Here is a 24,502-nt window from a genome sequence, read left to right as displayed (position 1 = left end):
ATTTTTATACCTAATTTCTTTTATTGACCAGTTTCACTGGCTACTATCTTTTCCAGAGCAATGATAGATAGTAATGGTGAGAGCGGTCATCTTTGAGCTAACACATTTAAATTTGTGTAAAGTGATCAAAAAGGCTATAAAATATGCTTCCTTAAAACCACCCTGGAGAACATGTTTTTAGAAAGGAAATGAAGTCAAAATGCTTTCTGCAAGGGTGCCTCATATGTTTGCTTCTTTCAAGTATTCTGTTCAAATGTACCTTTTCAGTGAGACCTTCCCAGACCACTTATTTAAAAGTGCACAACCCCCACCTCTCCACCTATTCTGGTTGATTTTTCTCTGTAGCATTTATCACCACTTCACAAACTATATTTCACGTATTTATTTTTATAATGTATGTTTCCCTCCACTGGAATGTAAGCTCCACTAGTGTAAGGAATTTTACCCCCTTTTTGGTACTGCTGTCTCTCCAGCACCTAGAACAGTACCTGCACATCAAAAAAAAATGCTGTATAAATACTTGATGGATGGAATTTCCTAAGAAATTCTAGAAAAGGCCAGGTGTGGTGGCTCACACCTTTAAAATCCCAGCATTTTGAAAGGCCGAGGCGGGCCGACCACTTGAGCTCAGGAGTTCAAGATCAGCCTGGGCAACATGGCGAAAACCTGTCTCTACAAAAAATACAAAAATTAATTTGGTGTGATGGTGTGTGCCTGTAGTCCCAGCTACTTGGGAGGCTGAGATGGAAAGACCACTTCAGCCCGGGAGGCAGAGATTAAAGTGAGCCGAGATTGTGCCACTGTACTCCAGCCTGGGCGACAGAGCCAGATCCTGTCTCAAGAAAAAAAAAAAAAAAATCCAGGAAAGGTGCTACTATAAGAAAGATTTGCTTACCTCTAGTTAGATGTCAGTATAGAATAGGGATTAATTACCTGAAAAACTTGATGGAACTTTAAAAAGTTTAGTGACATCATTTATTTCTGTCACTCTGTTTCTCCATAGTGATAAATAACAAATGAGAATCTTCAAATCCCAGTGAGTCTGGGAAGATAAGAATCCAGGTGTTGAGAGCTGTAAAGAGGAGAATAAGCTGAGACTTGAGGCTGCGCCAGCAAGAGTTCCCATATAGCTCCCTGACTGGCATCTATTTTAAAGAAAAAATTTTTCATCTGTTTTGCAGAAATGACCATTAAAGTATTTTGCTAGAAATATAATTCATCAGGAGAACTTGAGTTCTACAAAACAAAACAAACTTCATTGCTGTTCAGAACAGATGTTCCTTTCTTTGTACCTAACTCACCATTAAAATTAAACACAGCAAGGTCTTTCAAAAAATCAGTGAGAACCTTTAAAGGAGTTAGGTCTAGGATGTAGCCATGATTATTAAGAAAAAGAAAGGAAGGAAGGGAGGGAGGAGGAAGAAAGGAAAGGAAGAAAGGAGAAAAAGGAGAAGAGGAAGGAAGAAGGGAGGGAAAGAGGGAAGGGAGCAAGCAAAAAGAAAAATGAAGGAAGAAAATAAAGGTTATGAGATTTAAGCAAAGTAGTTTGTGAAACTGTGTGCAAATTCTGTTGGAAAATTGTCCTGGTGGCCTCAATGTGGGAAAATGAGTTGCTCAGCAGGGACTGCTAAAAATACAGCGACCAGGAAGACGAGATGACTTCACGCTGGCACATTTGCCTGGCTAGTGCTTGATCGTTGTTTGTTCTGACTTCTCCTTCTGGTACAGTGTCAGTGCCTCTCCTCAAAGTTTGTTCATTAGAGTAAAAGGATTAACTTGAACCTGGAGGACATATAACAAGGCTTAATTTAGAAGCCAAAATTGGGGATCTCTAGCTCAGAGATGCTCTTCACATTTGTGCTATTATTAGCACCAGGATTAGGCTGAATTTAGACTAGCATTCTTATTGCACCTGATGGGAAAATAGGAGGTTACTGCATTTAGACTGAAGGAAATCACGAATGTCAGCCTACTATTAACAATGTTTTAGATAAAAATCGCAAGAATCTATGTTAGGATCTTAAAGTGGATTTCAAAGCAGTGTGTTGTTCATCCGGACTAGTCTCTTCCTTCCTTGGTATTGTGATTTCTATTAATGTATTTCTTTCTTACCTTCCACTTCATCCCAGATGGACATAAGGGACTGTCTTTTTCAGTGAGGCAAAGGAAATGCAATCCTATCTTTTGTCTCTCATTTCAATCGGAGAAAAGACAAAAGCCCTTGCCATGCTCTGTAAGGTACTTCATGATCTCCAGCTTCACTTCTCACCCCCTTCCTTCTTGCTCACTTCACATCAGCCAGACTGGCTTCTGCTGTTCCTTGAACATGCCAAGCCCACTCTTGTCCCAGGAACTTTGCCCTTGCTGTTCACGCTGCCTGGGATGTTTCCGCCAGCTCTCTTCATGGCTCACTCCAGCTCTTCCTTCAGGTCTCCGCTCAAATGTCTTGGCTGACTACCCAATCTGAAATAGCAATCCCAGCCGGGTGCGGTGGCTCACGCCTGTAATCCCAGCATTTTGGGAGGCCAAGGTGGGCAGATCACAAGGTCAGGAGTTCAACACCTGATCAACGTGGTGAAACCCCGTCTCCACTAAAAATACAAAAATTAGCCAGGCATGGTGGTGTGCGCCTGTAGTCCCAGCTACTCGGGAGGCTGAGGCAGGAGAATTGCTTGAACCTGGAAGGAGGAGGTTGCAGTGAGCCAAGACTGCCACTGCACTCCAGCCTGGCGACAGATCGAGACTCCATCTCTAAATAAATAAATAAATAAATAAATAAATAGCAATCCCGTCAACCTGCCCGTTTCCCCTTACCTCTCTTACCCTACTTCATGTTTGCTTATTGTTTTTATCACAACCTAACAAATTATATTTTTGTTTATTTATTTATTGTCTTTCTTCCTCAGCTACAGTGTAAACTCCACTGAGGACAAAACGAATTCCTCAGTGCTTAGAATGTATTCTTAGTCCCGAGAATGTTATCTGGAAAATGAAGCAGATGCTTGGTGAATATTGTTGAATGAATAAAAGAATCTACTTTTGTCTGTAATCCCAGCATTTTGTGAGGCTGAGCCGGGCAGATCACCGGAGGCCAGAAGTTCGAGACCAGCCTGGCCAACATAGTGAAACTCTGTCTCTACTAAAAATACCAAAAAATTAGCTGGCGTGGTGGCACATGCCTATAATCCCAGCTACTCAGGAGGCTGAGGCAGGAGAATCACTTAAACCTGGGAGGAGGAGGTTGCAGTGAGCCAAGATTGCATCACTGCACTCCAGCCTGGGCAATGAAGCCAGACTGTGTCTTAAAAAAAAAAAAAAGTATCGACTTTAATCCTGGGCACTTTAATGTGAAGGTTTATTTCTTTGGGTTTTCTGCAATGTACTTAACTCTTCTGTGGCAGTTGGGAATGTATTTCTCATTTAGCATTAAAAGCCATCTATTTCTGCAAAATGTTTTATAAATATGAACTTTAAAAAATAAGGCCAGGCACAGTGGCTGACACCTGTAATCCCAGCACTTTGGGAAGTTGAAGTGGGCAGATCATTTGAGTGCAGGAGTTTGAGACCAGCCTGGGCAACATGGCAAAACCACGTTTTTACAAAAAATACGAAAAGTAGCCTGGCATGATGGAGAGGGCTGTAGTCCCAGCTTCTCGGGAGGCTGAGACAGGAGAACTGCTTGAGCCTGGGAGGCAGAGGTTGCAGTGAGCTATGATTGCATCACTGCACTACAGCATGGGCAAGAGTGAGACTCTGTCTCAAAAAAAAAAATACATATACATACATATGTGTAAAAACACATATACATATATGTAAAAATACATATACATATACATAACATATAATATATACATAAATACATATAATAAAATATGTAAGGAGGTTGTGTTTGAAGTTGATTAATTAAAAATGGTCCTGGATTTTTAGAGTATGTACTTTTATTTATTTATTTTTTTTGAGACGGAGTCTTACTCTGTCACCCAGGCTGGAGTGCAGTGGCGAGATCTCAGCTGACTACAACCTCTGCCTCCTGGGTTCAAGTAATTCTCCTGCCTCAGCCTCCCAAGTAGCTGGGATTACCGGTGCCCACCCCCATGACTGGCTAATTTTTGTATTTTTAGTAGAGACAGGGTTTCGCCATGTTGGCCAGGCTGGTCTCAAACCCCTGACCTCAAGTGATCCCCCCGCCTTGGCCTCTCAAACTGCTGGGATTACAGGCATGAGCCATCGTGCCCGGCCCTGAGTTATGTACTTTTAATATTGGTTTCTATCTTGTTCTACCTATCACACTCTGTGTTAGGTAGACAAAGAAAAAGACCCAAAGAAGATATTTATTCAATTCATCATTATCCAGGCTAATGGACCAGCTACTTGCTGTACCCATTTTGCCTGTGTTTGTTTTTATATTTTCCATGTGTTAGGATCAATATTTTGGCTGAGAAAGTCTGGCTACAGGCTATCTCTGATGGAAAAAGTAAATAAAAAATAATGAGCATTGTAGCAGACAGTTTTGTTTTCTATTCTGCTTAATGGTGCCTAAGAATTTGAAAGCAAGATTTGCTTTGGATCACCCTATTTCTATTTCTCCTCCTACTGCGCTCCCCTAGTTCCTTCCAACAAAAATACACTTTTAAGCATTTTTCCATATATTAACAGGCAAAAGAATGTCTATCTAGCAAATATACCTAATGACTAAATATACATTTTTTAGAAAAATCAATGAAAACATATTTATTTAATCAAGTGTGAGTCTCAGGAAAATATATGTACAGATAGGATAGGTCTTCTTTTCATCCCATTACTTGCAAAAAATCTTGATAAGATAGGATTCTAGAAACTATTAAAAATATATATTCTGTGTAAAAAAGATAGCAGGAGAAAAGAATTGGATGCAGGAGTACTATGGTCTCATAAAGGGGTTCTGGAGGTTAACCAACACATTGTGGGCCCTCAAAATGCATCAAACCATCTTTGAATGTACAATTAGCATTCATTCATTCATTATTTATTTGCCAGACATTAGCTAAATGCCCACTAGGTGACAGATTTTTTTTTTCCATGTAAGAATACAAAGCTGAATAACAGAGCCCCACTCTTGAGTAGTACATAGCCTTTTTAGGAAGACACATCTACATCAATTAGTAAGTGTAATGAGTTGCTTAGAAGTCTATGCAAGGTGTAGGGGGAAGTGGTAGAGTTTGTTCTGAGAAGGGAATTATCAATTCAAGCAGGCTGGAGTTTGGGAGGAGCATGGGGCATTAGAATCTTGGAAAGGCTTAAGTAAAATATCTTGCATAGACTAAGTAAGAGTTGGAATGATTTTAAAAAAATTGATTAGTGCAACAAAAGAAAAAATGAACACATTGAATATCAAATTTTAAGATGTTTGTGCTTCAATCTGGGGGCACACCGAGGCCTTCTTTGCTCAGCTCATACTCATTCTAGCTCCTGTAGAACCCCATCTGAGTGCTAGGAAGGGCTTGGTTGTAAAATGATAAGGATATATTTTCATGAAAATCTCTGGCACATTAGGAGAATAAAGCATTGCTGCTTTGGGATTTGTATAACAGTTTTTTTTTGTTGTTGTTTTGTTTTTTGAGACAGAGTCTCACTCTGTTGCCCAGGTTGGAGTGCAATGGCGTGATCTCTGCTCACTGCAACCTCTGCCTCCCTGATTCAAGTGATTCTCCTGCCTCAGCCTCCCAAGTAGCCAGGATTACAGGCATGCATCACCATGCCTGGTTAATTTTTGTATTTTTAGTAGAGATGGGGTTTCACTATGTTGGTCAGACTAGTCTCAAACTCCTGACCTCAGGTGATCTGCCCGCCTCAGCCTCCCAAATTGCTGGGATTACAGGCGTGAACCACCACACCCGGCCTTGTATAACAGTTTAATATTGAGGTCATGAATAGTCCCTGCTTTGGTGAAATTGTGACATGCCTCTGGGTGCTTCTCTGGCCAGGCTGTGATCATCATTATCCATGAGACACCTCCTAGGAAGGAGAGAGGGTGTTTGGGGTCTGGTAATGGCCAGGCATTTCTATCGCAAGTCTATTACCTGCCCGAGGCAGGTGAAACATGGAACACATATGCAGCAGTGTGAAGGCATCTGTAGCTGTAGAAGGAACACATCCTTTTGTGCTTTGAATTTTAGATCTGCTGTTTCATTCAAAATCCTAGTCAGAATGATCTCCAAGTATCATCAAACCTTCAAGTACTATGATGATAGGATTCAAATTTCACCAAAAAGAAGTGCTGTGGGCCTGGTGAGGTAGCTAATGCCTATAATCCCAGCACTTTGGGAGGCTAAGGCAGGAGGATTACTTAAGCTCAGAAGTTTGAGAACAGCCTGGGCAACATAGCAAGACCCTATCTCTCTAAAAATACAAAAAATTAGCTGGGCGTGGTGGCACATGCCTGTAGTCCCAGCTGCTCGGGAGGCTGTGGTGGGAGGATCAGTTGAGCCTGGGAGGTCAAGGCTGCAGTGAGCGGTGGCTGTGCCACTGCATTCTAGCCTAGGTGATAGAAAGAATCTCTGTCTAAAAAAAAAAAAAAAAAAATGTAAAGAAAGTGCTATGATTTGCTCATAGAGGCCAGGCTGCCAGCAAGTCATCATATGTCGCTGTCTGGAGACAGACTCCCCTATGAGTGCGATTTAAGTGTATGCTGAAAGCAGTAAGAAGGTGTGAAGTATAAGGACTGTTGGGGCTGTGTCCCCCACAACAGAGAAATGCTGGCAAGCAGTTCTCCTGCCTGTGTGCTGCCAGCAACACCCCTCTCTGGAGAGATTAATATATTCATCAGCCTCTGGAGGGTGGTGACCTCTCCAGTGGAAAAAGTCTGGCTAATTCCTTAGTTTCTCTGATAGCAGGTCTGAAAGGATCCTGTTGCCAGGAATCAAAGGAATCAAAGGCAGTTGTTACCTTGACAGCAGGAGTGCAGCATGTGAGCATCTCTCCTGGTCCCCATGTGATCTGTCACTGTGACGCTACGTGTTTATACCTGTGCAAGACTCCGGAAGGTAGAGACTACCCATGAGTTTCCCATATGCCCTCTCCTGGAGGCAGGGCTGGGCCTACTGGGGTCAGCGTGCACTCTCTGTTTCCTGTTCTAGATGTCAACTGATGGGACCCCTTAAGCCAGAGGCAGATCTCTCAGGGAAGACTATGATTCCTGATATGGGCAAAGTACTGGGTAAGTAAGAGTGCCTGCACTTTCAACAAACCAATTGGCTAAAATTCTTCTCAACATAGGGCATATGTAAAAGGATGAGTGTTTTCCCTTCCAAGTGGCCATAAATGTTGGACAATTCTCAGCATCACATCAGAATGGTCTCAGGTGTTTTCCCCATCCCTGCCTTTCTCACTTTGATTATTTTTGTCTTTCTTCATATATTCAAATACTTTGTAAACTGAGGATTGCTTATGCTAATGGGCTCATAAGTGTTCTGGGGTGAGTTGTGAGCACTTTTAGACTTGAGGCCAACTCTGGTGACTGTTACTGCCCAGCTCCTCCTCATTTCACCTGGGTTTGTAAGCCCACTAGTCCCTGCTTTAGGTGTGCCGTAACCTCATCTTTTATACTTTCATTCTGCAGACTAAAATTCTAGCTATTACATAGAGTTCCATTTAAAACAGGCTCAGGTATTCCTGTTTATCATTGTTGGTAAATGAAGATATTCTCATCACAAAATACATAATTGGAAATATTTAATCAGCTGCAGTTTCTTCCTCCACCTATCCACCTGCTTCCTTCCTTTACTAAAACTCCTCTTGGATTCTGTATCTTAGAGGGAGGCAAAACCATCAGGAAGAAAAATCTAATTCAAACTTGTGTTTTATTTTATTATGTATTTTTCCTCTGAAGCACAAAGTGTTTCATAAACATGCCATTTTTTCACAGCAGCAAGTTACTGTGACTTGAACATCTCTGCCTTTCCCACCCTGAGAGTACAAAAGCATTCACATCTTAATGGCTCTGCATCCTAGCTACCCATTATGGTTCTTTGTGGAAGTTCCTCTCCTCTATATGTTTGTGGAAATTCCCCCACAAATTGTTTTTCATTTATTCATGCAGAGCCTGGGCTAGAGCTCACCACTGAGATTCCCAAACTGGGTTGCCACAGATGCCAAAACTGGAACTCTGCTGTTGCTAATGCAGTCCAGCTGCAGATCCCAATGAAAACTGTGATGCTGTCACACTGGTCTCACTGCAGCCGCGTTGGTGCTGGTACTCCACACCCCCACCATGGCTGCTTTGGAGTAGCTCTTATCTCAGGTACCTCAGCCAGTGATGCTTTTGCAAAGTGAGAAAAAGGATGCTTCCTTGCTCTATGTTACAGTGATAACAAAGGGTTCTAGAACAGGATTGGTTAGCCCTTAAGCACAATGAGTTAGATCCCAGAGTGCTTTATTCTGAATTGAACTGCATGGGTCTTGCTGCAGCCAGAACTACCACTTGGAACTAATCTAGTTGGAACTCTGATGTTGCATCTGTCTTTGAACCAGGGAATCTAGGACTTTGCTACCACTGGCACCTTCTCATTTGGGATTCCTGCTAATATCTTGGCCAATTCTGTTTTTGAAAGTAAAAATAGAATGTTTCTTTCTTTGCTTTTGGGAGTGGTGGGAAGGCTTGTGCCCCAAAGTTTCAAGTTGTGAGACAGCTGTTAATTCGTACACACAGGGCTCAAACATATGGCTGGAATGCCTGGGTCCCCAGTGTCTGTGCTATTAGCTGCTAAATTCACTGCCTTCAACCCTTAGGTTCTTTTGCTAAATGTGCTATCCAAATATCTTGCTCCCTTTGGTAAATTTTCTGTTGTCTCTCTTTATATCTTGCTTATTTTGCTTCCTCCGATTAATTAGTTGTATATATGTTAAACCTAATTTGGGTCAAGCTTTAATTATTTTCCCAGGAGCGTCTGTAGTATCTAGCAATTCAGTTTATTCCAATAGATTCTGTACTATAGGGATGAAGGGGATGAGTTCTCTTATTCTCCTTAACTTGGATGTATCTGAGTCTCAGCTCCAACCTAGCCAAAGCACTCTGCATTTGCAGCCAGTTATAGTTCAAGTTTCAAACACATTATTTGCAAATAACTCTCCCCCCACCACTATAGAACACTCTATCCTCTCACCATCTTCCTTTGTCTTCCTTCTCTCAACTTAACCATTACTTTGACATCTTCCCCCTCCCTTGCCTGCCTGCTAGAACAGCCACCAAATTGCTGCATGTTCTTGGTGTTTATCAGTGGTTGGCACGGGGAACTCTTCCGTCAGTGTCTTTCCAATGGTCTTCTCTTTCCTCAGGAGAAGAGTATCTATTTATCTAGATAAAACAATCAGAAAATTATGTTGAGAGAAACTATTTCAAACATTGGGGAAACAATAGAGATTAATATAACAATACCATGTAGCCAGCACTTACATTTGGTAAATGTTAACATTTTCCCATTTTGCTTCAGATTTTTTGAAATCAATACATTACAGATACAGTGACACTGTGTGTATGTAACTCCCTGAGTCATCTATTTACTTCTCCCTAGCCCATAACTCCCTAAGTCCTCCAGAAATAATCATTCATTCCTGAAGTAAGGATTTTTTCTTCCCATAATTTTTTTGTTGTTGTTGTTGGAGACAGAGCCTAGCTCTGTCGCCCAGACTGGAATGCAGTGGCGGGATCTCGGCTCACTGTAACCTCCGCCTCCCAGGCTTAAGCAATTCTCATGCCTCAGCCTCCTGAGTAGCTGGGATTACAGGCACATGCCACCATGCCCAGATAATTTTTGTATTTTAGGAGAGACGGGGCTTCACCATGTTGGCCAGGCTGGTCTTGAACTCCTGACCTCAGGTGATCCACCTGCCTAGGCCTCCCAAAGTACTGGAATTACAGGCATGAGCCACCATGCTCAGCCCCCATAAATGTTTTAATACATTTTATATAAGTGCGTATGCCCAAATAATTGTATAATATTATTTTATGGGTTTGAAATTTAAGTGTATGATATCACTCAGTGTATCACATTTTCCAACTTGTTTTTTTCATTCAAACTTAAGTTTTTTAGATATTTTTCCATGTTCATACATTAGATGTAATTCATTCATTTAAACTACTGTAGAGATTATATTTGAGACTCTACTCATTTCTCAGTTGATGGGGCAAATAGCTACTTTAAATTCCCTTTTTTCCCACTCTTCCAACTCTTGCCTTACTACCTCTGAAAAATTTCATTACTCCTTCCTGATTCTGATTAGCAAGGTAAAACAGAAGCTGTCTTACCTTATTTGTCTCCAATGTTGAATGAAGTAAACTGATACCTGAAGTGACAGACAGGGCAGCTAAAGGACAAGAACAGACTCCAAAGTTATGAGCCCTGAAGATACTCTAAGGGTTGATAAGAGGTTGGTGGAGATGCTGTGCCTGGGACAGCAAGAGCGTGGGGCTCTGGGGTAAGACCACCCATGCTTGAATTCCAGCTTCACTCTGTTCTAGTTGCTTGAATTTTTCTCTAAACCTTTTAATCCCCGCCCCGCCCACCCCTGCCCAATCTCAAAGTCCTAATGGATAGTTTATGGAGTTGCTTTGAGGGTTAAATGAAATAATTCATGTAGAGCTTGTAGTGCATTGCCTGGCACATGGTCAGCATTCTGCTCATCTTTGTTATGGTTATTCGCTTAGTTGAATGCAGACACTTCTATTTTGGTAGTGGGATCTATGTAAGATCTACTTCTGCCTCTTGGCTGGAGCTGTCTCTGTCTCTCTCACTCTCTCTCTCTGTGTGTGTGTGTGTATGTGTGTGTGTGTGTGTGTGTGTGTGTGCATTTATGTGTGTTCCAAAAGGGATGAGGATAACTTATAACCATGAGCTTATATGGGAGACCATCTCACTCCTGCTTCAAAGGCAAGATGGACTTTTTGATGTGTTGAGGATTCGATATTAATTTAAGGGAATTGTTCAATATCTTAACATCTTCTAAGAGCATTATTAATAATGGGTTGTAAAGATTGCCTTGAAATATAGTCTGTAATAATAACGAATTATTTCACTACATTAAACACAATTTTAAATGGTCTTTTCATATGTATGTTTCAACTTATCTGCAACCTCCACGAACATATTCAACCCCCTATTTAAACCCACCCCAAATGACAGTTTTTATTAAGAAATAAAAATGTGTATATGCAGGTAAAGGTAGTGAGAGGCTATCAGTTTGGGAGGGGGAGACTTTGTGGCCTGCAAGATTTTAGTGACTCCATCTTCATTCTTAGAAAAACTGTTTTGTATTACTGCTCTTTGCAGGCGTTATGCAGCCAAAACTCACAGATGCTATTGAAAGAAACAAGGGTTGTTCTTTGCTGGGAAAAATGTTAAAGGTAGAATGGGAACCTCTTCAGAGTGCCTTTTTCTTCCAAAATTATTCTGAAACAATTAGTCAGGGTTGTTCAGAGAAAGGCTGTTTCAAATGGCTCTACTAAGACAAAACAGTAACTGTGATGATTGTAGCCAGGGACGCGGAAGGAAGTCAGGCCAAATAGGGGTACTGAACACAAGGAGAATTCACACAGAAGGTCGTTCATGTTGAGGACATTTTTCGTTTGTTTTTCTTTTCTTTTTTTTTGAAACAGTCTTGCTTTGTCGCCCAGTCTGGAGTGCAGAGGTACGATCTTGATCTCGGCTCCCTGTAACCGCCGCCTCCTGGGTTCAAGCGATTCTCCTGCCTCAGCCTCCCGAGTAGCTGAGATTACAGGTGCGTGCCACCATACTTAGCTAATTTTTGTATTTTTAGTAGAGACGGGGTTTCACCATGTTGGCCAGGCTGGTCTCAAACTCCTGGCCTCAGGTGATCCACCCACCTTGTCCTTCCAAAGCATTGGGATTACAGGCGTGAGCCGCCTCGCTCTGTTGCCCCGGGCTGGAGTGCAGTGGCGCGATCTCTGCTCACTGCAAGCTCCGCCTCCTGGGTTCACGCCATTCTCCTGCCTCAGCCTCCTGAGTAGCCGGGACTACAGGCGCCTGCCACAACGACTGGCTAATTTTTTGTATTTTTAGTAGAGACGGGGTTTCACCGTGTTAGCCAGGATGGTCTCGATCTCCTGACCTCGTGATCTGCCCGCCTCGGTCCCCCAAAGTACTAGGATTACAGGCGTGAGCCACCGCGCCAGGCCTGGCCAGGAAATATTTTTAAACGAATCCTGTGGATGAACTGAGGAGGCCGTATTGGTTAAGTCCCAAATTCTCGGGTAGCCAGCAATGGGTCATAGTCTACTCACAGTCAGCGTTTCTATGGACATTCTGAAAATTTAACTTCTTTCACAGGGACAGAAAATAAAGAGAGACAATCTTTGGAAAATACTACATGTCCCTATTAGGACCTGGCTCCTAACAATAGTTTTGTACTCATTTTGCAAAACTGCATGTATTCTGCAAAGACGTCTCTCTCCCAAATATAACAGTATCTGTAATAACAACAACAATTTTTTAAAAAACTGCATTGTTCTTTTTTACTGCATTTTTTTCTGCATATTAAATCTTTGAGAACTGTATTGGAACTATATTGCCTTGCTGAGTAGTAACATTCTGTGTAAGCCAAGAGTGGCACGCAGTAATAAAATGTAGTGGCCATCTTCAGGAGAGTTTTATCCTTTGTGGTATCAAGTACCAGACTCTGTGTTACCAGACTAGTAACACATAGACTTACTACTCATAGTTACTACTCAGTAACTATGTAACTCAGTAAGGCAATATAAAGATGACTTTTAAGGGATGCAAGATAATGTAAACATGTAAGCGGGAACTGGCAAACTGTTCAGTAAGGATCACTGGACCGCAATTTCTATTCTAAAGCTCATTTTAAGTAGAAGCTTTTCTTAACTTAGAGAATTAAAATTCTTATGGTTGATGGATTTCAATAGATTTCTCTCTTTCTGTATTTCACTAGGATTCTATTTTTCCTACGTTTTCTTATAGAAACTTTTTCATGTTGACAGACATTTAAAAAATGAATATTTATATTTACATATTTCAAACCCTAGTAAGAATTAGTAGATAAATTTATAGAAGTTCATAAGGAGATATTTGTTGAGACGGTTTCCTATACATTTTCTAGGAAGAAATATTTGATTTTAAGTATTTTGGGGGTTACTGGGAATTTGCACATCATGTTACATCAGAAATAACGGTGCAAAAACCTAAAAACAGAATGCTGAGAATAGAACCTGAAAGGAGGGCAAGAAGAAGAGATTCTTACATGGGTTTAGGTAATTTGAGGTATCATACTATCACTAAGAGTTTTTATATTATTTGAGATATATCAAGTAATTGTTATTTTTCTTTTTACAGATACCCACAATTGTTTTTTAACTTCCTCTGGCTATAAACCTGAGCACCGATGCTTGACCTATTGTAAGTAAGAAAGTCATATATGGGCCGGGTGCAGTGGCTAACCCCTGTAATCCCAGCAATTTGGGAGGCCGAGGCCAGCAGATCACAAGGTCAAGAGATCCCAACCACACTGGCCAACATGGTGAAACCCCGTCTCTACTAAAAACACAAAAATTAGCCGGGCGTGGTGGCACACGCCTGTAGTCCCAGCTACTCGGGAGGCTGAGGCAGGAGAATCACTTGAACCCGGGAGGCAGAGGTTGCAGTGAACTGGGATCGTGCCACTGCACTCCAGCCTGGGTAACAGAGTGAGACTCCGTCTCAAAAATAAAAATAAAATAAAATAAAATCATATATGGCAAAAACCAGTCTTGTATTTTGACCTCTTTTGTTTTTTCTTTTTTTTTTTTTTTTTGAGACAGAGTCTTGCTCTATCACCCAGGCAGGAGTGCAGTGGTGTCATCTTGGCTCACTGCAATCTCTGCCTCGCGGGTTGAAGCAATTATCCTGCCTCAGCCTCCCAAGTAGCTGGGACTACAGGTGTGCACCACCACTCCTGGCTAATTTTTGTATTTTCAGTAGAGACAGGGTTTCGCCATGTTGGCCAGGCTGGTCTTGAACTCCTGACCTCAAGTGATCCACCTGCCTCGGCTTCTCAAAGTGCTTGGATTACAGGCATGAGCCACTGCATTGGCCTATTTTTACCTCCTTTCTGTCTTTACTTTTAAAAAAAAGATTTAAATCATAAATGGTTAGGGATAGAAGAACCTTTTTATTCTGTAAGTGAATATCCTGACTTGTTCTGAATTGATAAACTGCCTAAGTTTAGCTTTAGCAATTTAAACTCCCAGAGTTCTTCTTGTGATACTGGTGGGTACTCAATAAATGATTGCTATTGTTGTTGTTGGTAAAATAGGTGAAAAATGAGTATGGAGATGCCTTTTCCCCCTTTGTGGCTTGATATTAAAATTTTTCTTTTCAAACCATTATAGGGACCTACCTATTTGTTGGTCTTACAATGGTGGGTCATTTTGCATCCTATTATAATTTGCTCCAAATAAAATAGTTTTTATCTTCAAATAGAAACAAATTGGAGAGAAGTAATGAGACACCATTTGGGATTGTTGGCAACTTTAAATGTTCGAAAAATGAAGTCACAAAAGCAGGAGAACAAAAAGCCTCACCCTAGCTGATTAGATTATTTAACCAGCAGTTGGTGTTGGCACCAGATTATCAGCCAGACTGTTAAAAAAAAAGTGCTAAGGGCTGGTAACCCTGTCCTCCGTGGGGAAAAATATCTAAAATATGTCCCTTATTATACCTTTTGGTACACAGATTTCCCTTATGAATTTCTGATTAGAAGAAAATATGAGGATATGGCATTGCAAGCCACGAGTGGCATACAGTCATAAAATGTAGTGGCCATCTTCAAGGGAGTTTTATCCTTTGACATATCAAGTTTTGTTTCATCAGGGTGTCTTGTCCTGCCTGGTTCAAAGCACCCATGGCTCACATATTGATGATCAGAGAGAGAGAGAGAGATTCCAGGGAAAATGTACTGGAAAAGTACTTGTAAGAGCTTCTCCAGAGTAGAGTGGCAGGTACAGATCCTTCTCCAAACACTAAGCAGTGTGTGTCTATTTTTGGCATCACATTATAAATAGGCCTCCTGCTTATTGTGATACAGGAAAAATACTTTGAAGGAGATTTACATTCAGCTCTACCATGTTGTAATATTTAAGGCTGCAGTACTTTTATAGGTAATGCTCATTTGCTGGTGAGGTTTATTAGGTTTGTGAGTCTCAGCTGGTAGATGTAAGGATATGTAGTTAGGGGAAGCTCTAGGATTTTCTTTGACAAATCCCAGTATGTTAACAGGAAATATTAGCCACATGCAGTATGGCTAATAAAGTTCTCTATTCCTTGTTTTTTAAAAAATATACCATTTCACACTTTTGGGGGATTACCAGAAGCTGGACGTTTTGTGTTTAAGTATGTGTGTGGTTCCCGAGTCCTCATTTTTCCAGGACAAGAAAGGTCTCTCTCTTCTCCTGCAGTCTTCAGTGAAGCTTCAGAGCTAAGCTCTACATTTTCCAGGAGGAGTCTGTTGATTTTTGTTATATATGTACCCATTAGTTTTCAATGAACAGGCTAAAAGTTAGGCATTAATTAATTAGGTGTACTTTTTTAACTTATGGAATTAGACTTCTTTCAAATTGTTGATCAGTAAAACTGATGATCAGTAAAACCATATGTGTTAGTTTTAAACACTATACAACAGCGGCATACTGTTTAATCAGCATAATCTTTTCAGAGAGCACTATGTTGAAAAAGGATTCTAAACTTTTCATGGTAAGCATTTGGGATTTGGAAAACTTGAATCTCTTTCCCTACTTCTATGTGAAGCCATTCTCTACCACTCTTTGGTGAAATGCAGTACCTAGAAAACACTAAGTGAAACCCTATATCCTGGAAAAGATCAATGGGGAAAGCATTTGATCACATAAGAGCAGAGATGAGTTTCAGGAGGGATGCTAAAGGACAGATGGCCCTGCAGGGTCTGCCAAGATGTTCAGAGGCCCCAGGACAGCCAAGACAACAAATGGACTGTGCTCTCCCTGTTATATGGACAGCACCAGGGTGGGGAGTTCTGGTTATTTAGCAAAAGAGTTTGCTCCAGAATTAAGAAAATGTAGGACTTTCTAGTTAGCTGCTTCCTGACAGTGGCTGGGCTTTGTGATCTTTGCATCTGCTGCGTTTTGCTCATTTGCCCAACTGCGCATTGCCTGCATAGGTTCTGCTTAGATGGTATTTGATTTTTGCTGACTTCCCTCCCTCCCTCTTATAATTATTAATACTTCTTCAGTGACTGATAAAGTCTAGGTACTATGTTAGGGCTGGATATATAATAGTGAACAAGAAGGGCATGGCTCCTACTGTCATAGAGCTTATGGCCTAGTATGGAAAATGAAAATGAAACTAGTTATAATAATGTATAATGAGGGCTATAAAAGAGAAATTGCAGAGTTCTGTAGGTGTACATAGGAGGGGAACCTAAGATAATCTGAAAGTCAGAGAAAGTCTCTCTGGAAGGGATATGCACTTTGGGACCTGAAGGATGAGTAGAAGTTTGCTTATAAAATAAAGATTCCAGATACAGAAGACAGCATGTATGAAGTTGTTAAAGTGAGAGAGATTTTTACATATTTGAGCAATTGGAGGGTAAAGTGGAGAGAAGGGTAAAATGGAAGGCCTGGAGGATTTTTGTCTCCTTTTCTCCCTTCCTACACTCTAGGATATAGGCAGGCATGAGGAAGGCCAGGAGAGGGTTTCGGTGGGACAGTTTAAATTTTGGCAGGAGGAAGTACTTCACTGGGAAGTGGGAAGTATGCCTCTGGAAATGCATCATAGGAACAAAGATTGACTGACTCACAAAGGTAGAAAATAAGGTTAGTTTAGGGTTAAATTCTTTGCATAGGGTGGCTGGAGGGTAAAGTGAGGAGGAAGCAATTTGGGATTCAATAGAATACAGTAGTAGCTAGGATAACTCAGACGGTATGTGTAGAGAAAGGAGAGAAGACCAAAAACAGAACTCTGAAAAACACTGACATATAGTTGACAGGCAGAAAAGCACTGCAAAGAAGATGAGAAGGACAGTTCAGAAAGAGACGGGGAAAGCTAGGAAACTGGTGAATCGCAGACGTGAAAGGAGAGAATTTTTCAGGACTGGGGCTTGCCTTGGGCACAAAATTTTAAAAGGTGCCAAAAAACTCAGTAATTGAGATAAATATAATTTTAATGCAATATTTTAAAAAATCAAAGTTAATGCAAAAAATCCATGATGAACAAAACATCACATTTTTAAATAAAAATGGGATCTGAATTCCTTTTCTTTTTGCTGCAAGTTCCAATATGGCTGACAGGACACTGTGGAATTTATATTTAGAAGTCTTATTTTTCTAAGTTTGATATTTTGTTCATCTAGAAAGAAGGAACAATGAATAATGTTAAATGTGGCTGAGAAGTCAGTTAAGATAAGGGCTGAAATGAGTCCACTGGATTTAGGGACAAGGCGTTGTCATTGGATCTTTCGTCTACCTTGTTTTAATAAATTGCAATGGAAATTGTCTTACTGTCTCTGCGAACATAATCATCACCTCCGAAAAAGCTGAGTTCTTTTATGAATTAGTGGATTGTATAACTATAAACTTATATTTTTGTTCAAATTTTTATTGTGAAAAAATACACATAAAATTTGCCATCTTAACCTTTTTGTTTGTTTGTTTTAGATTCAGGGGTACATTTACAGGTTTGCTATACAGGCCAACTCATGTCATGGGGGTTTATTGTACAGATTATTTCATCACCCAGGCACGAGGCCTAGTACCCAATAGTTATTTTTTGTGTTCCTCTCCCTCCTCCCATCATCCACCCTTAAGTAGGCCCCAGTGTCTGTTGTTTCCCTCTTTGTGTTCATGAGTGCTCCTCATTTAGCTCCCACTTATAAGTGAGGACATGTGGTATTTTGGTTTTTTGTTCCTGTGTTAGTTTGCCAATGATAATGGCCTCCAGATCCATCCATGTTCCCACAAAAGACATGATCTCGTTCTTTTCTGTTGCTGCGTAGTATTCCATGGTGTATATATTACCACATTTTCTTTATCCATCTGTCACTGATGTGCATTTAGGTTGATTTCATGTCTTTGCTATTGTGAATAGTGCTACAGTAAACATTTGCATGTGTGTATCTTTATGGTAGAATAATTTATATTCCTCTGGGTATATACCCAGTGATGAGATTGCGGGGTTGAATGGTAGTTCTGTTTTTAGCTTTTTAAGGAATAACCACACTGCTTTCCACAATGGTTGAACTAATTTACACTCCCACTAACAGTGTATAAGTGTTCCCTTTTCTCTGCAATCTCATCAGCATCTGTTATTTTTTTTTTTTGACTTTTTAATAATAACCATTCTGATTGGTGTAAGATGGTATCTCATTGTGGTTTTGGTTTGCATTTTTCTAACAATCAGTGACATAGAGCTTTTTTTCATAGGATTGTTGGCGACATGCATGTCTTCTTTTGAGGTCTCTGTTCATGTCCTTTGCCCAGTTTTTCATGGGATTGAATTTTTTCTTGTAAATTTGTTTGTTTCTTGTAGATGCTGGATATTAGACCTTTGTCAGATGCATAGTTTGCAAATATTTTCTCCCAGTCTGTAGGTTGTCTGTTTACTCTTGATAGTTTATAGTTTCTTTTGCTGTGCAGAAGCTCATAAGTTTAATTAGATCCCATTTGTCAATTTCTGCTTTTGTTGTGATGGCTTTTGGCATCTTTGTCATGAAATATTTGCCTGTTCCTATGTCCAGAATGGTATTACCTAGGTTGTCTTCCAGGGTTTTTATAGTTTTGTGTTTTACATTTAAGTTTTTAATTCACCCTGAGTTGATTTTTGTATATGGTATAAGGAAAGGGTCCAGTTTCAATCTTCTGCATATGGCTAGCCAGTTATCCCAGCACCATTTATTGAATAGGTAGTCCTTTCCCCATTGCTAGCTTTTGTCAGATTTGTTGAAGATCAAATGATCATAGGTGTGTGGTCTTATTTCTAGGCTGTCTATTCTGTTCCATCAGTCTACATGTCTCTTTTTGTGTCAGTACCATGCTGTTTTGGTTACTGTAGACTTGTAGTGTAGTTTGAAGTCAGGTAGCATGATGCCTCCAGCTTTGTTCTTTTTGCTTAGGATTGCCTTGGCTATTCAGATTCTTTTTTGGTTTCATGTGAATTTTAAAATAGTTTTTTCCACAAAAAGAAACTGGCATAATAACCAGCTAACAATACAATGATGGAATCAAATCACACACACCAATACTAACCTTGAATATGAATGCATTAAATGTCCCACTTAAATTGTGCATAGTGGCAAGCTAGATAAAAAGCAAGACCCAATGGTAGGTTGTCTTCAAGAGGCCCATTCCACATGTAATGACACCCATAGGCTCAAAATAAAGGGATGGAGGAAAATCTACCAAGCAAATCGAAATCAGAAAAAAGCAGGGGTTGCAATCCTAATTTCAGACAAAACAGACTTTAAACAAAAATTAAAAAAGACAAACAAGGGCATTACGTAATGGTAAAGGGTTCAATTCAACAAGAAAACCTTACTATCCTAAACACATATGCACCCAACACAGGAGCACTCAGATTTATAAAGCAAGTTCTTAGAGACCTACAAAGAGACTTAGACTCCCATACAATAATAGTGGGAGACTTCAATACTCTACTGACAGTACTAGATAGATCATTGAGGCAGAACATTAACAAAAATATTCAGGATCTGAACTCAACATTGGACCAATGGATCTGATAGATCTCTACAGAACTCTCCACCCCTAAACAACAGAATATACATTTTTCTCATTGCCACATACTCTAAAATCAAACACATAATTGGACATAAAACAATCCTCAGCAAATGCAAAAGAACTGAAATCACACCAAACACACTTTTGGACCATAGTGTGGTAAAAATAGAAGTCAAGACTAAAAACATGCTCAAAACCATGCAATTTCATGGAAATTAAACAACATGCTGAATGACTTTTGGGTAAATAACAAAATTGAGGCAGAAATAAAGAAGTTCTTTGAAACTAATGAGAACAAAGATACCATAATCTCTGGAACACAGCTGAGGCAGTGTTAAGAGGGAAATTCATAGCACTAAATATCCATATCTCAAATTTAGAAACATCTCAGATTAACAACCTAACATCACAACTGAAAGAATTAGAGAAGTAAGAGCAAACCAACCCCAATGCTAGCAGAAGACAAGAAATAACCCAAATCAGAGCTGAACTGAAGGAAATTGAGGCACAAAAAACCATTCAAAAGATCAATGAATCCAGGAGTTGGTTTTGTAAAAAAATTAATAAGATTGATAGACTATTAGCTAGACAAATAAAGAAGAAAAGAGAGATGATCCAAATAAGCACAATTAGAAATGACAAAGGGTGTGACAAAGGGCATTTTACCACTGACCCACAGAAATAAAAGCAACCATCAGAAACTACTATAAACACCTCTATGCACACAAACTAGAAAACATAGAAGAGATGGATAAATTCCTGGCTACATATATCCTCCCAAGACTGAACCAGGAAAAACTGATTCCCTGAAGAGACCATTAATGAGCTCCAAAACTGAATCAGTTAATAAGTAGGCTACCAACCAAAAGTAGTCCAGGAACAGAGAGATTCATAGCTGAATTCTACCAGGTATACAAAGAAGGGCTGGTATCATTCCTACTGAAACTATTCCAAAAAATTGAGGAGGATGGACTCCTCCCCAGCTCATTCTATGAGGCCAGCATTATCCTGATGCCAAAATCTGTCATAGATGCAACAAAAAAAGAAAACTTCAGACCAATATCCTTGATGAATATAGATGCAAAATCCTCAGTGAAATACTTGCAAATCAAATCCAGCAGCACATCAAAAAGCTAATCCATCACGATCAAATAGACTTCATACCCAGGATACAAGATTGGGTCAACATACACAAATCAATAATTGTGATTCATCACATAAACAGAATTAAAGACAAAAAAAAAAACCCACATGATTATCTCGATAGATGAAGAAAAGGCTTTCAATAAAATTCAACATTCCTTCATTCTCAGTAAACTAGGTATTAAAGGAACCTACCTAAAAATAATAAGAGCCATATATGACAAACCACAGTCAACATCATACTGGATGGGCAAAAGCTAGAAACATCCCCCTCGAAAACTGGCACAAAACAAGGATGCCCTTTCCCACCACTTCTATTCAACATAATATTGTAAGTTCTGGCCAGAGCAGTCAGAAAAGAGAAAGAAAGAAAAGATATCCAAATAGAAAGAGAGGAAGTCAAACTATCCCTGTTTGCAGATGGCATAATACTGTATCTAGAAAACCCCACAGTCTCACTCCAAAAGCTCCTTCAGCTGATAAACAACTTCAGCAAAGTTTTAGGATACAAAATCAATGTACAAAAATCACCAGCATTCCTATACTCTAGCAGCTAAGCTGAGAGCCAAATGAGGAAGACAGTCTCATTCACAATTGCCACAAAAAGAATAAAATACCTAGGAATATAACTAACCAGGGAGTTGAAAGATTTCTGCAATGAGAATTAGAAAACACTGCTCAAAGAAATCAGAGAAGACACAATCAAATGGAAAAACATTCCATGCTCGGCCGGGCGCAGTGGCTCATGCCTGTAATCCCAGCACTTTGAGAGGCTGAGGTGGGTGGATCACGAGGTCAGGAGATTGAGAGCACCCTGGCTAACACAGTGAAACCCCATCTCTACTAAAAGTACAAAAAATTAGCCAGGCGTGGTGACAGGCGCCTGTAGTCCCAGCTACTTGGGAGGCTGAGGCAGGAGAATGGTGTGAACCAAAGAGGTTTGCAGAGAGCTGAGATTGGGCCACTGCACTCCAGCCTGGGCAACAGTGCAAGACTCCGTCTCAAAAAAAAAAAAAAAATTCCATGCTCATTAATAAGAATCTTAAAATCATAAAAATGATCATACTACCCAAAGCAATTTACAGATTCAATGCTATACCTATCAAACTACATTGACATTCAAACAAATGACATTCTTCACATCTTACTAGTTTTTAAGAGTTCAGTTATATTAATTATATTCATACTGTTGTGTAAGAATTACCACCATTCACCTCCAGAACTCTTTTCATCTTGCAAAACTGAAACTCTATACTCATGAAATCCTTTGATTTAAAGTCTATTTGTCTGTATTATTATTGCCACCATGCTCTATTGGTTATTGCTTGCATGGAATATTTTTTTTCATCCTTTAACTTTCAATCTGTTAGTGTCCTTGGATCTAAAGTGAGATATGTTGTCCATCTTGTAGACAGCATATAGATAGCATATAGTTAGATCATATGTTTTTATTCATTCTGCCAATCTCTGTCTTTGGAGAATTTAATCCATTTATATTTTAAGGAATTATTAATAGGAAGGGACTTATGCCATTTTGCTTCTTGTTTTCTATATGTCTTATGTCTTTTTTGTCCTCCATTTCCAGTATTACTGTCTTCTTTTATTTTTTGTTTTTGTTTTTTTTTCGAGATGGAGTCTAGCTCTGTTACCCAGGCTGGAGTGCAGTGGTGCCATCTCGGCTCATTGCAACCTCTGCCTCCCAGGTTCAAGCGATTCTCCTGCCTCAGCCTCCCAAGTAGTTGGGACTAGAGGCACATGCCACCACGCCCAGCTAAGTTTTTTGCATTTTTTAGTAGAGACGGGGTTTCACCATGTTGGCCAGGCTGGTCTCAAACTCCTGACCTCAAATGATCTGCTGCCTCGGCCTCTCAAAGTGCTGGGATTATAGGCAAGAGACACTGCACATGGCTGTTTAGTTGATTTTTATAGTTAAACATTTTAATCCCTTCTCATTTCTTTCATGTTTTTTTTTTATTTTTATTTTTTTATAAACAGGGTCTCACCTTAATGCTCAGACTGGAGTACAGTGGTATGATCATAGCTCATTGCAGCCTCAAACTCCTGTGCTTAAGCAATCTTCCTGCCTCAGCCTCCTGAGTAGCTGGGACTACAGGCAAACACCACCATGTCTACCTTTTTAATTTTTGTGGAGACAGGGTCTCACTCTGTTGTCTAAGCTCCTTCTCATTTCCTTTTGCATATAATATATAGATATTTTCTTTGTGGTTACCATGGGTTTTACATTTAACATCTTGAAGTTATAACATTCTAATTTAAATTTATACCATATTAACTTCAATAACACCCAAAACTCCTCCTTTGTAGGTCACTCTCCACTCCTTTTAATTGATGTCACAAAATAACAACTTTATACAGCGTGTGTCCCAAAACACAAACTAATAATTTCTTTTAAAAATGAATTAATCTCCTAAATTATGTAGAAAACAAAATGTATTGTAACCAAAATTATTGTAATAATAGCTTTTATCATTTCCCATGTGTTTATTTTTATTATAATCTTATTTGTGCATGTGGCTTCCAACTGCTGTCTAATGTTCTTTCATTTCAACCTAGAGGACTCCCTTGACCATTCTTGCAGGGCAATTCTAGTGCCTAAATTTTTGTTTATCTGAGAATGCCTTAGTTTCTCCCTCACTTTTGAAAGATGGTTTTGCTGCATATAGGATTCTTGTTGAGCATTTGTTTCTTTTAGCACTTTAAATAAAATATGTTAGCCAACTGCTTCTGGCCTCCAAAGTTTCTGATGAGAAATATGCTGATAATTGTATTGAAGATTTCTTGTATGTGATGAGTTGCTGCTCTCTCGTTGCTTTCAAGATTCTCTTTGCCTTTGTCTTTTTTTTATTATTATTATACTTTAGGTTTTAGGGTACATGTGCACAATGTGCAGGTTTGTTACATATGTATCCATGTGCCATGTTGTTTTGCTGCACCCATTAACTCGTCATTTAGCATTAGGTATACCTCCTAATGCTGTCCCTCCCCCCACCCCCCCCCCCCCCACCAGCCCCTGGAGTGTGATGTTCCCCTTCCTGTGTCCATGAGTTCTCATTGTTCAATTCCCACCTATGAGTGAGAACATGTGGTGTTTGGTTTTTTGTCTTTGCGATAGTTTACTGAGAATGATGTTTTCCAGTTTCATCCATGTCCCTACAAAGGACATGAACTCATCATTTTTTATGGCTGCATAGTACTCCATGGTGTATATGTGCCACATTTTCTTAATCCAGTCTATCGTTGTTGGACATTTGGGTTGGTTCCAACTCTTTGCTATTGTGAACAGTGCTGCAATAAACATACGTGTGCATGTGTCTTTATAGCAGCACGATTTATAGTCCTTTGTGTATATACCCAGTAATGAGATGGCTGGGTCAAATGGTATTTCTAGTTCTAGATCCCTGAGGAATCACCACACTGACTTCCACAATGATTGAACTACTTTACAGTCCCAACAACAGTGTAAAAGTGTTCCTATTTCTCCACATCATCTCCAGCACCTGTTGTTTCCTGACTTTTTAATGATGGCCATTCTAACTGGTGTGAGATGGTATCTCACTGTGATTTTGATTTGCATTTCTCTGATGGCCA

General features: G+C 39.9%; 2 protein-coding genes across 5 annotated transcripts in view; both read left to right on the top strand.

Moving 5' to 3' along the window:
- The window catches only part of SLC4A4 (solute carrier family 4 member 4), a 491,091-nt gene that overhangs the window by 10,706 nt on the left and 455,883 nt on the right, over nucleotides 1-24,502 (top strand). Inside the window, exons 2-4 of one of the 4 annotated variants that reach the window (XM_058434007.1) lie at nucleotides 7,116-7,195; nucleotides 11,630-11,751; nucleotides 13,344-13,406. The exons of 1 other annotated variant lie outside the window; for it this stretch is intronic. In XM_058434007.1, coding sequence (XP_058289990.1) covers nucleotides 13,393-13,406 — 14 coding nt within the window. In that variant the 5' untranslated portion in view covers nucleotides 7,116-7,195; nucleotides 11,630-11,751; nucleotides 13,344-13,392. The remainder of the gene's footprint in view (nucleotides 1-7,115; nucleotides 7,196-11,629; nucleotides 11,752-13,343; nucleotides 13,407-24,502) is intronic. 2 more of the 4 variants (XM_058434009.1, XM_032150489.2) reach the window with 2 other exon arrangements.
- Nucleotides 1-24,502, top strand: part of MOB1B (MOB kinase activator 1B) — a 376,190-nt gene that overhangs the window by 154,046 nt on the left and 197,642 nt on the right. The gene's annotated exons all lie outside the window — the stretch shown is intronic.

The sequence above is a fragment of the Hylobates moloch genome, unplaced genomic scaffold (genome assembly GCF_009828535.3).
Source record: "Hylobates moloch isolate HMO894 unplaced genomic scaffold, HMol_V3 SCAFFOLD_2, whole genome shotgun sequence".
NCBI classification, from domain to species: domain Eukaryota; kingdom Metazoa; phylum Chordata; class Mammalia; order Primates; family Hylobatidae; genus Hylobates; species Hylobates moloch.
The sequence above is the reverse complement of the archived record's forward strand: the minus strand, read 5'-3'. Positions and strand labels throughout refer to the sequence as shown.